The sequence below is a fragment of the Equus asinus genome, chromosome 15 (genome assembly GCF_041296235.1).
Source record: "Equus asinus isolate D_3611 breed Donkey chromosome 15, EquAss-T2T_v2, whole genome shotgun sequence".
NCBI classification, from domain to species: domain Eukaryota; kingdom Metazoa; phylum Chordata; class Mammalia; order Perissodactyla; family Equidae; genus Equus; species Equus asinus.
In genome coordinates, this window is record NC_091804.1 from 36,123,659 (window position 1) to 36,136,010 (window position 12,352).

Below are 12,352 nucleotides of genomic sequence, written 5' to 3' on the forward strand. Positions count from 1 at the left end.
TGTAGGGAGCGGTGCTGAGGGTTTCGGGTCTGCATGTATGTGTGGGAAGGTGGCTGGGAAGGGTGAGGGTCCTGTCTAGGTTCTGGCCTTGCATCTCCGCCCTGCATCTGGGCTGGATCCTTCTGGGTCCCCTTCACCCCTCTAGGTCTGGCGGAAATGCAAGATGCGTATCTTCACTGTGGCCCAGATGGATGACAATAGCATCCAGATGAAGAAGGACCTGACTACATTTCTGTATCATTTACGTATCACTGCAGAGGTTGAGGTGGTGGAGATGGTGAGTTCCCAGGAGCCACTCCTGCAGTTTTGAAGTCTACCTGGCCCTCTTTCTTCTTGGCCCCAGGAGGAAGTAGGGCAACCCCAGCACCCATCAGCTTATGATGCTGGATCCCTGCTCCCCTTATCCATTCTTAGCCTCTCACATATTCACCCAAGAGTCTGTCCATCCGTCCATCCATCCATCCATCCATCCATCCATCCATCCATCCGTCCCTTTCTCCTTTGTAAGGATAGCCATGTCTAACAGTGCTCATTATGTGTGAGGCGCTGTTCCATGCACTTCACATATATTAATTCTCACAACAACCAATGAAATAGATACAATTATCCACATTTCCATTTTACAGATTGGGAAGTTGAGGCATAGAAAGGTTAAGTAATTTGCCCAACAAGGCACACTAAGTGGCGGAGCCAGGATTCAAACCCAGGCAGGCTGGCTCTAGAGTCCATGCTCCCAGCAATTACACTGTACAGCCTCTTGTCCATCCCTTCCCCTCTGTTTATTTATCCACCCACTCATCTCACCAATCTACCCATAGATTCAGTAACATATTCACTCACTCACTTACCCATCCATTCATCCATTATGTATTCATTCATCCCTTTGTTCTTCTTAAAATTTCTTCCCCTTTTCCACCCACCCAGGTAATTAATTAATCCACTCATTCATTAATTCACCCATTTATACGACCAGTCCTGTGCTGGGCTGAGGATGGAATGAGCTGCATTGCCTTCAAGGAGCATCGCCCTCTGCTTTGTCCTCGCTTCTCACATTTGTTGATTAAACTAGGTCATTGGACAGGGAAGCCTGAGGCTGGCAGAAGGAAGGGGTCCCGCCTCCCTTCCCTTGGCCTTGCACCTGAGCTTAGAGCTCTTGCTTTCCTTCCTTGCCCCCCTCACCCCACTCCTGCCTGCCCACAGCATGAAAGCGACATCTCGGCTTACACCTACGAGAAGACATTGGTGATGGAACAGCGTTCCCAGATCCTCAAACAGATGCATTTAACCAAGAATGAGCGGGAACGGGAGGTGAGGTTTCCCTGCCTTGGCTCTGAGAGCCTCAAGCTGCCACCACTTCTAGGTCTGCACAGGTTTGGGATGGCCTAGGGCTGACACTCGTGGCCATTGGCACTGCCACCGTCGCCCTAGAGCATTACTCATCACTCTTATTCCCCCCACCCTGCCTCCTGGCACTGGGCTCCCCAGCAGCAGGGGTACACAGTGCAGCTGCACCTGTCAGGCCTCCCAGCCAGGATGCAGAGGGGCTCTGGCATGGGTGACAGATCTCTGTGTGTGACTTCTGTGATCCAAGGGAAAATAGTCGATGCTAAATATGCATGGATGATGATTCCTTAGGGGCGTGGATACCAGTGTTGATATCAAGGATCATGTGATAGACCCCCCGAGAGTGGGTAATGGATGGATATTTAGGGATATAGCTGATGGTGGGAGTTGGGGGCAATCCTCCCAGGGTGTAGTTGATGGGTTCTCAGGGGTGATGATGATGAGCCTCCTTTGGGGTGTGGGGGTGAGATCTCCCAGGTGTGGGTAATGTGGGACCCTGGAGTTTGAATAAAAGACCCACTCCAGAGACCCACTCCAGGTCCTTGGGCAAATGAGTGATGGTATCCTGGGCCTGGGGACAGAAGAACTCTTCGAGGTGAGTGGCAGGTTGCCTGGGGGAATAGGTGGCAGATTGTATATAGATGAGGGTGACAGACCATGGTTATGGGTCTCGCAGGTGTGGGTAATACATCTACTGGATTGTGGTTGATGGATCCTCAGGGGGATGAGTGATAGGTACCCCTTTAAGCTGGGAAGGATGGACCTCCAAAGATGTCATCCAGGCTGTTATCCAGGGGTGATTGTAAAAACTGTGAGCAATGGCATGTGCACTGACCAATCAGAACTGACGCTGGACCAAAGTGCTAAGGTAGAGCCCGGCTGGGCTGGGTGTTAATGCTTTGGTTGCTGGACAGTGGGGAGGTCAGGGGTTCTGGAGAGGAGTTGGAGTGGCCAGGTAAGTGGGGCAATAGCTATTTGGTATGGAAGCATTGCAATACTTTAACAACTGGTACAGTTCCTGAAAGCGTGCATCCTGGTTCAACATCAGCTCTGGTGGGAGCTCTTTGCAGGGCGTGAGTGCTGACTCTCAGCAGAGTTGGCACCAACCTGTGTCACTCCCTAGATCCAGAGTATCACAGATGAGTCTCGCGGCTCAATCCGGAGGAAGAATCCCGCCAACACTCGGCTCCGCCTCAACGTCCCAGAAGAGACAGCTGGCGACAGTGAGGAGAAGCCAGAAGAGGAGGTGTGCAGCTGGGCTGGTTTGGCCCCAGCCTGTGGGAGCAGAACCTTTGGCCTGGTGTGGGGGTCACGTGCTGTCCCTTCGTTCACCCCTCAGGTGCAGCTGATCCATGACCAGAGTGCTCCCAGCTGCCCCAGCAGCTCACCGTCCCCAGGGGAGGAGCCCGAGGGGGAGGGGGATGCAGATCCTGAGAAAGTGCATCTCACCTGGACCAAGGACAAGTCGGCGGCAGAGAAGAATAAGGGCCCCAGTCCCGTCTCCTCCGAGGGCATCAAGGACTTCTTCAGCATGAAGCCGTATGGGCCTAGGGGCTAAGGGCTGGGGTCTGGAGTGAGCCTACAGGGTCCTTGTCCCCCATGACAGAGCAAACAAGCAGAAGGGGTCTTGGTCTGACAGTCTGAAGATCCAGCCCAGACTGTATCTCGGTTTCCCCATCTGAGGACTTGGGGGTTGGGCCCGATTGCTAAAGGTCGGAACTCCCCGGTGCAGGCAGTGGAAAGGTGAAGGCTGGGCAGCTGCGAGAGCAGGCCCAGTGTGCGCTCAGGGTGGATGATGGTGGCTCATGTCCCCAGCCTCTCCTGCTTTTTCTGACTCCTCTCTTTTTCTTCCTCACTTTGCTTCTCTTGTGTTTCCCGAAGGGAGTGGGAGAACTTGTAAGTGCTTCAGAGTTTTTAAATTCTCTCTCCTGGATTGGTCAGGGTCCCTACTCTCCTCACTCTGTCATGAGCCCTCAATTCGTGCCCCTGACCTCTAGGGTTTCTGAATACCCCAGCTTGGAGAGGTCTCGGGTTGGTGGTCCCTGGCTTGCAAGGACCAGGTCTCAGCAGCTCAGTTTGCCTGGGGCTGGGAGGGCGACTGGATCCAACTTTCCCCTCTTCCAGGCTCACCCGCTCTCCTCCCCTCCTCCCTCCCCCAGGAACCAGTCCAACGTGCGGCGCATGCACACAGCCGTGCGGCTGAACGAGGTCATCGTGAAGAAATCCCGGGATGCCAAGCTTGTTTTGCTCAACATGCCTGGGCCTCCCCGCAACCGCAATGGTGACGAAAATTGTATCCTGGATTTAAAGCTGGGGGAAGTGGGGGGTGGACGACAGGGGACCTGGGTCCTAGCCTGGGATGGAAGAGCTGAGCCGTTGCTGCTTCAGAATCAGCACCTCGGACAGGGATGCGGGCCCAGAGTTCTCTGGCGGCAGAACGCGACCCTAATTCCATCCGAAGGGAAGGGGACGGGTCTTTCTCCTTGACGGGCGCTCAGACATGGAGTTCCTCGAGGTCCTCACCGAGCACCTGGACCGGGTGATGCTGGTCCGCGGCGGCGGCCGCGAGGTCATCACCATCTACTCCTGAGAGCCAGGACCTGCCACCCGGGCCCCAGCGCGCCCGGCCCGCGGCCCCGGAGCCCTCGCCGCGCCCCCCGCCGCTGTCACCGTTTACATACAGACCCTGTGTCCGCCCCGGCCCCTTTCCCCGCTGCCTGAAGCTCGGAGGCCAGGGCCGTCGGGGCTGACTCGGAGAGGACCGCCCCCGTGCGGAGACCAGAGCCCCGAGCGCCCCGTTGGTGCGTCTCTCTGTCGGCGCCGGCTGCGCGGCCCTTTTTCTAAGCCCGGCCTCGCCCCGCCGGAGGAGGCTCTGCAAGAAAGGTCGGGAGGCGGCGCGGAGAAGAGAGGAGAGGAGAGGAGCTGGGGCTTTGAGGACGCCCAGGTAGTCCGTGCGGCCCTTCCCTCTTTCCACGCCCGCCCCGTCCTCCCTCCGCGCTCCTCCGGCGCTGCTCCCGGCTCCCGGCGGCCCGGCGGGCGCGGGGTAGGGGGTCCGCGCTCGGCCGTCTCCGCCGCCCCTCCTCGCGGGGCCTCCGGGCGCGGGCCGGCCGAGCCTATACATAGTGTACAGGAGACATCGCGTGTATTTTTAACGTCCCCATGTTTCTGTGACTAGAAGCGTAACGGACTTCTCTTCTCGCCACTGTCGAGCTCTCTCCCGCTGGGGGCGTCCAGAGGAGGCAGAGGCCTCGGGTCGGAGAGTTTGAGAGCAAAAGTGCTTTAGGCCAAGGCGGGAGTCATGGTCCTGGTCCCTCGACACCCCCGACCCACTCTCGCCTCCTCGCCCTTTCTGCGCACCCTTGGCTTCCGACCCTTCCCTCTAGTTCTTTTCATTGACAAGGTGAGACAAGTGTCTAACTTTTCCTGGATTCGCCTCCCAGCAGATACGAGCTTCCACTGCGGCTGCAGAGACGTGGCAGCCTCTTCTCATCGGCTCTTATGCAAGCTGGGGCCAGGATAGGGGAGGGACGCTCCTCAAGGGGGAGGAACCGAGAGAGGCCTCGCCCCACCGAGGAAGCCCCGCCCCGGTGCCTTCCTGGGGGAGAGGCGTCTCTCCTCAGACGGCTTGTCGCCTGCTCCCCCTATCCCGTGGCTCCTCGCCAAAGACTGAAATCGGGGACCTGGAGGGCATCCCCTCCCTGGAGTTTCCTCCCCGGGACAGGTGAGGGAGGAGGGGGGCGATTTTTGTTTAGGGGCAGGACTCACCCGGGAGGCCCCAGCGCTGCCCCCGATGTTCCCTCCCCGCCCTCCATCTGGCAGCTGGCAGCTCCGGCCTCGGGGACCCAAGCCGCCTTCCCTGCATCCCGGGGCCTGGCCTCGCTGCCTAGCAGCAGCCTCCAGCTGCGTCTCCCAGGCATCTGGGCCGGCGGGGAGAGCTGGAGTCGCCATGTGCTTGGTTCTTAGCGCGTCTCTGCCCTCCTCCAATTAGGACCCAGGGCCTTTGGCTTCTCCAACTCCAGTCCTTAGCGCTTCTGCTCCACTAGCCTGGTCAGAGGCGCCCTCTATCAGTAGAGAAGGCGCATTGGCTGGGTTCCCTTCCCCCAGGGCACGCTACTAAGGGGGACAGGCACTGCATGATCGTTCCAGCGCCCTCTGGGACTGGGTACAGTACCTCCAGCCCCAGGGCCCTGACCGTCACACTTAGACATCCTGCCCACCTCCCAGAGCTGGGGCTACTGGTACTCCTGACCTCACCACTTCCTTTCTTTGAGCCCAAGGCAGAGAGTTGGAGCTAGTGCCATCTAGACTGGGTCAGGTGTGGCTGCAGCTAGGCTGCGGCCCCTCTGAGATTTGACCAGAGAGCTGGATTCTTCCAGGCAGTAATCAGAAAGTAGGAGGTATCAGACACCAGCCCCCCTGCATCCTCCAAAAGACTTCCCTCTGAGAACCACAGCTGGGTCTCGCCTCCTGGGGGCCTGAGCATTCCGGGCTGAAGTGGTGGGCTGGGCAGGAGGGAAGGGGATGCATCAACACCAATTAGGGAACCAAAGTTGCACTATCTGGGCCTAGACTGGCTGGCAAGAGCAAAGTTTCCGTTCATGAAAACAAACATCCCACAACAAAAACCCAAGTTTTCTGTGCTACATGTGCAATATTTGTTATGAATGTTATCTCACAAGTCATTCACCAAATTATCTTTATAATCATTGTAGCTAGATGTTTCATGTCCATTCAAGTGACTTTCGTTCTGAGTGCAATATTTCAATAGCCTTGTAGTGATAACTAGTGTTGCTTTTGTTTCAGACGATCTATGTGCAGGACAATGCAATGAAGTTGAAAACCATTGTAAATAGGAGAGGTTGCAAACCAAATCAAGAGTATTTATTACTATTACTAGGCCTGCCTTTAATTTTCAGTGTTTCAGTATTCCACATTCTGCCTCAGTATTGATCTTGTGTTCTTTGTGCCAATATGAAAAGGAGAGGGTTGGTTCTTTCCTTTATTGTTGAATGCTCCCATTTAATGCTTTACAGCTTTTACTGTATTAATTTTTTAGACCCCTGTCTGCACAAAATGCAATAAAAATAATTTTATTATACCCCTCACAGCCTGAGGTATGCTGTTTGGACGCTCAGGCGAGAATCAACAGGGGGGAAGAGGGGTACTCAAGTTGGCTCTCCAGGACCCCACACTCTTAATCAGAACCACTGACCTTCACTGACAGAGGGATGGGCTGATCCTCCAGGTGTGGTTCGTGTACTGACTATGCTGGGACCGACCCAGGGGGACAGAGGAACTAGCAGCAGGGACTAATATAACATTATAATAATGCACTAACATTATCTTCCGTGAGACAGTGAGCACGTACCAGGTCAGGTTCAGTGCTGTCATCATTTTGGTCCCTAACCCACTGGAGGCCTTGTGCCAGTCACTTCACCACACGCAGCCCAAGTTTCCTGATGAAGTTGGCTATTAAATGCTCTCCAAGGCTTCTACAGCTCTGTGGCTCTATGGTTTTGCCAACTCCCTGCATAATGGGCGGAACAAAGGGTGGCAACTGAGACGAAATCAAAACAGAGCGCCCCACTCCACTGGCCACTGGCCAAAAGGGGCCTCCTCATGGTCCTGTTTTCCTCTTGTGGAATGAGAGGACAAGCCTGCTGACACATTCAGTCTACCACCAACAAGGATGTATAACCCAGTGCTCCAGTCAGTCAGCAGGCTTTGTTCTGACCTGTCATGAAAGCTGTTATCTAGGTGGGCTGCAGGAGAAGCTAGGACTGAAGGAGGTTTTGAGGCCTGACCACAGGCTGAGGACAACAGGGGCAGACCTCACGGCACACTGAAACCAGTCAGTGCTCCTTCACGAACCCTCACCTTCCAACCCTGGGAAGGAACGCCCCACAAAGAGGTCCTGCAGATGTGCACACCCAAAAAAAGACGACACAGCTTTTACTTATCCATTTTAATTAAAAAGTAATCATTTCATCTTATTAACAACACAAGAGTTCCAAAGAGGAAAAAAACACTATATAACACAAACAGGTCAGAACATAAAATGCTGCCATCTGGGGACCTCGAGTTTTTGAAACCATTGCTTGCTCAGCCACTGGCAGGGACTCAGCTGAAGTCACTGCTCTCCCTCGTCCCTGCCAGGGGCCCCTTGAGACTGTATCCACAGGGCTCTGACGAGCACCCTCCCTAGGGAGAGGGCAGCTTCCTTTGGCTCCATTTAGAGCAGCAGCCAGAAGTCATCCCTCTAATAATTTCACTCTGGCTCAAAAGTTATGAACAGCTGCCCGTGTCAAGAACATGTCCAGCTACCAAAAATCTGACATCAAAATGGTCCCTACCTCCTGCTGCTCAGAAAACAAGAGTCCAGATGAAAACAAGAGTCTGATTTTTGAGCCAAAAGCTCAAAACAATCACTGAAAAAATAGGTGTTCACTGCCAGAGTCTAGAGTTGCCTTCTCAGAAGTGACTCCATGAAACTACGACTGCAGATGGAGAGGCTGACAGAAACCGTTAAGGTGGGGCAGGAGTGGTTGGGGCCCAGATTCACAGTTCACGTTAAACTGCTGGTGACTGGAGCTGTTCAATCCATTGGAAATCCTCCAATGTAAATGAAAACAAAAAAGAAAAGAGAAAACCAAAAATCAACAACCCTGGGTCAGGCAGAAAAGAGCCTGCTTCTGTGGCTGCCATGGCCACTCCTCAACAGCTCCAGAGCAGCTGATTTATGAATCCTCAAGCAGACTCCCACCCATGTGGGATGGGGCATGATGACACCATGCCTGCCAAGCCTCGCCTGCTCCTCTGCCACCCTAGGCAGGAGCTGCAGGTGGGAGCTGGAGCTCTGGTTGGCCTGTGAGAGGCTGGAAAACCTTGGTAGGTTCAAAATGAACAAAGGCAGTGGCTACTGACATGAAAATGGCATCCCAAACTCAGCTAATCGGGGTGTGGCTTGTTCCTCTGCCCTACCCCCAACTCCAGCTGACAGACAGACAAGAGAAATCCATGAAATATAAACTGAGCCCAGACACCTGTACTGCCCAACTGACCCAGAGATATTTATTTTCTACAAAAAACAAAAACAACAAAAAAAGATACACCCCCAAATGCAGTATAAACTCTGACTCTGGAAGGAATAAGCAACACAGCCTTGGGCAGAACAGAGAGCAGGTGGTAGAAACTTATGACATTCGATGTGGACCTGGACAGGCGCGGAGAACATCCTCCAATGACTCTATTTAGAACGCAATAGATGGGAGGAGGCCAGGGGATGAGGGGCTGGGGCAGTCGAGAGATTTAGCCTCAGTAATGCCTCTGGTAAGATCCCATGGGGGCCTGGGGCCGCCCCACCTGTGCTGTGGTCTGGCTAACCAGGTGGGAGAGGGCAGGGCCACTCTGGATCAGGGTGTCGAGAGCCTTCTGCACACTTGGATTGTCGAAGTTGATACCTGTGGAAGACACTGGCCTCTGGCTAGCTATGTTGCTGGCAGGTGCCAGGCGACTGGAAGGTTGGCTAAAGAGCCCTTGGGAAGGAGCCCCAGGCCTGGGGCCCATGTTCCGAGCAGATCCTGCCTGTCCCAAAATGTTTGGAGGCTGATTGCCAGAGGCCTGTGATCTTTGCTGAGGCTGGCTGTTCACTGCTGTGGAAAAATTCTGGTTCTGGGTATTTCCGGCAGCGACAGAGGGAGACGCAGAGCTGCTATTGGCCGTAACCGTGCCACTATTGAAGAGGCTGAGGATTTTGGCCTGAAGCTCTTGCTGGGAGGTGGGGGGTGCAGCTGGAGTGGGTGTAGCAGAGGGGAGCACTTGGCTGCTCTGGAGCGGTTGGGAGCTTGGCTGTGTCTTCAGCGAGGCACCCGAGGTCGCCCCGAGTGGTTGGCGGGAAATCGGGCCTAGAAGACAGAAGGAGGAGGTATCTGGTTGAAAGTACCCTCCATGGGCAGGAGGCTTAGCAGCCTAGGGAAGAACAATAATCACTTATCACATCAATCACACAGTACACAGACTATAAAATCAATTTCCCAATGGAGCCACTTCACGGTATGTGCTGTCTCCAGAAGACAGTCTAGTTCTCCCACAGAACTACTTAAAGAAAAAAGGGCATCCATCTTGGTTACCACGAAGCCAGCAGTACTAGTTCACCCACCACAATAACCGCAGGGATCAGAATTCAGTACCCAAATCTTAACTTATCATTACATCAGCATGGATGGCCCATGGGAGAACTCAAGGGATGGGCTCATTACCCTTACCCACCCCAAAGAGCCCTGGGACTGCCACCCTCCCAACAGAGCCTGGGGATTAGAGAAATGCAGAGTCAGAACTTCACCTCGGCCCTGCCACGTAGCTCACCAGGCAGAGAGTCGGTGCTGCTCCTCATCAGCCGCTCCTTCCGCTCTCGCAGGTAGTTGATGATCTTGTCAGTCTCTTCGGCAGTGAGGTACCTATTGTCTGCCAGCAGGTTGATGAGGCTTTGGATGGCTGGAGGGTGCCCCCCACGCACTCCTTCCTCAGGGCCTCCTCGCTCCCTTTCCTGTAAGATGGCTTCATCGGCCATCTTGGCTGCCTGTCTGGCAATCTCCTCACGTTCCTTCTCCCGGCACTCATTCTTGTAGCGCTCATAATTTCTGGCCACCAGCACCATGGCGTCTGCCTGGGGCATGTTGCGATGCTCTGTAGGAGGGAATGACATGAGTTATTTTCTCCTATGGCAGATCTAAGTGCCCACCTGCTGGACGCCACCAAGCCTCTCCTAACCTCAAACCAGCAGGAAAACTGTTTCAGTGACAAAAGCCTGGGGAGGGGAGGGAGATGAAGGTTGGGAAGACAGGTGAATGCACTTCTTTGGTGGGGAACACACACCTTTGTACGGAGCTGGTTCTCTGGGGAATTCCTAGATCACAGACTTATAGCAAAAATCAAAGAAACATGAGCGTCTCCAACAGATTCAAAAAGACCATGTGGGGAATAACCATGGGAGGCAGGCGGCAGGGGGCCAAAAAGCCCTTCTGGAAAGCCTGGCTTTCCAGTGTGCTCCTCAGGATACAGCTGGCCTACCATTTTTGAATCCATCAGTTCAAAGGTCATGGATTAAGATCATATTGTGACCCTAAATAACCTCTTCTCCTCACCCTCAGGCAACATGATTTACAGGGTGGTGGGAAGACTTCTCAGAACTTTATATAAATGTCCTCACACATCTTGAGAACTATTCCTCAGAGAGACAAACGACCTACTGGACGGCCTTATGTATTCTATGGTTATGGGTGTAACCAGTCAGGCAAATAGAGATCCTGAGTGTGGTGGGAAAAGGGAAAAGTCTGTGCTGTAAGAACAATGAGCAGGGCATCAGTTGGCTGAGTCTCAACATTCTGGGCACAAAGTACTAAAAGCTACTTCAGGGAGGGATTTCAAGGAACCTACCCTGGGCTGCTAGGAGGTCAAGTCTGCCTCCTTGTTCTCACGGCCCCTCCGCCCACTTCTCTAGCACACTTCCAAAGAGTCTCCTAATTGTCTGTTGTATTCTCTGTCCCTCGTTAGAAAGATGGGTGAAAGGAAGGACTCTATTGCACTCAGTGTAGTACGTGCCAGAGGTGTGCTCTCACTGGCGAGAGCCGACTGTGTGCATTTCTTCCCAGTTCTCCCTAAAGTGACTTCATATTGATGGCTTGAAATAGGACATGGTGGGAGTATCACGGAAATCAGCAAATGCTATAACCCTCCCCACTCCCACTAACTGGTGGTTAAACATTTGCTAGCATACCACTGTATATACCTAAGGGCTAAGTATAGGGTTTTATATATATAGCAGGCCCAGAACTGTATCTATGAAGAGCATCAGATGAACAAATGACTATGCAAGTCTCCTCCAGTGCACTTATAAAAGGGCCCTACCATATTTGAGCTGAAATTCATGAGTCATGCGCCCAAAACCTGGGTCTTCTGAGTAAGGCATAAGAGAATTAATGGACTAGTAACCACTTCTGTAATTCTGATCCACTTGGGCTTCTGTACCTTGTGGAGTTCCAAACATGATGTTGACTGTACAGGAGCGGTGAATCTGGTGCTGCTGGGTGATGACAATAGCAAAAGGAGATCCTCCCCTGCTCACATCCTCCAAAGCTTGTGAGAGGGACACCTCTGTGTTGAGGAAGATCAAGTCCACTACCATGCCCAGGTCTCGCACTTTCCGCCCCACAGATTCAGCATAATCTCTGTGGAAACAAAGAGAATAAAGGTGAACACTCCACAACCAACTCCCAGTCTGCGCACTGCTGCACCTCAGCCAGCTGTGCGTGATCCTATGGAAAGTTCAAACTCTAGCCCATCCAGTGTCACCCTGGTGCCCTCCTCAGGCTCCATGAATCTAGAGAAATTTCTTCTCTTTACACAGGCTTGGAATAGCTGTGACTGGCTCAGAATGGTCACACATGACGTTGCCGGCAGCAAAGCATTTAGTACCCAGGTCCTTTTGATTCTCTAGTCCACTGGTCCTTTCTTCACACCACCTTGCTGCCAAGACTTGTGGCACATATCTGTCTTTGGGGAGGCTGCATGACACAGTGGGAAAAGCATGGGCTTTAATGCTAGAAAGACAAGTTGGGATACCAGCCCACACATTTACTTGCAAAGTTGTGATGCTTTAAGCAAATCCCTTTACCTCTTACAAACCTGTTTCTTTACTGCTAAAATGGGAATAATATGGCTCAGCGCCTTGTCTTTTCCTTGACCTTCTCTCCAATCTAAACTAGATCTTTGACATATTTCTTCTCATAGGACTCATCATCAATACATTTTATTTTGTCATCTACCCAACTAGGGTGTGAGCCCCACAAGAGGAAGGGGCTGTGTGTGTTTGCTTACCATTATAACCGTAGTAGCCATCATCTGCCATACATACAAAAAATTTGCTGAATGAATACACATATAACATGATTATTGTGAAGATTAAAAAATTTAAGTAAAGCACCTAGCCTGGGCTAGTACAGAGTAGGTG

General features: G+C 53.0%; 2 protein-coding genes across 7 annotated transcripts in view; one reads left to right on the forward strand and one right to left on the reverse strand.

The window, feature by feature from the left end:
• SLC12A5 (solute carrier family 12 member 5) overlaps positions 1-6,447 on the forward strand; it is a 36,551-nt gene extending 30,104 nt beyond the window's left edge. For 2 of the 3 annotated variants that reach the window (XM_044748487.2, XM_044748489.2), the window contains exons 20-26: positions 146-277; positions 1,201-1,308; positions 2,468-2,590; positions 2,684-2,883; positions 3,226-3,240; positions 3,504-3,637; positions 3,843-6,447. In XM_044748487.2, coding sequence (XP_044604422.1) covers positions 146-277; positions 1,201-1,308; positions 2,468-2,590; positions 2,684-2,883; positions 3,226-3,240; positions 3,504-3,637; positions 3,843-3,934 — 804 coding nt within the window. In that variant the 3' untranslated portion in view covers positions 3,935-6,447. The remainder of the gene's footprint in view (positions 1-145; positions 278-1,200; positions 1,309-2,467; positions 2,591-2,683; positions 2,884-3,225; positions 3,241-3,503; positions 3,638-3,842) is intronic. The other variant, XM_044748488.2, reaches the window with a different exon arrangement.
• An 847-nt stretch (positions 6,448-7,294) lies between these two features.
• NCOA5 (nuclear receptor coactivator 5) overlaps positions 7,295-12,352 on the reverse strand; it is a 30,005-nt gene continuing 24,947 nt past the window's right edge. For 2 of the 4 annotated variants that reach the window (XM_044748136.2, XM_070486007.1), the window contains 3 exons: positions 11,371-11,570; positions 9,709-10,029; positions 7,295-9,248 (listed from right to left, as the gene is read on the reverse strand). In XM_044748136.2, coding sequence (XP_044604071.1) covers positions 8,659-9,248; positions 9,709-10,029; positions 11,371-11,570 — 1,111 coding nt within the window. In that variant the 3' untranslated portion in view covers positions 7,295-8,658. Of the gene's footprint in view, positions 9,249-9,685; positions 10,030-11,370; positions 11,571-12,352 lie in introns of all 4 variants that reach the window. The other 2 variants (XM_044748138.2, XM_070486008.1) reach the window with 1 other exon arrangement.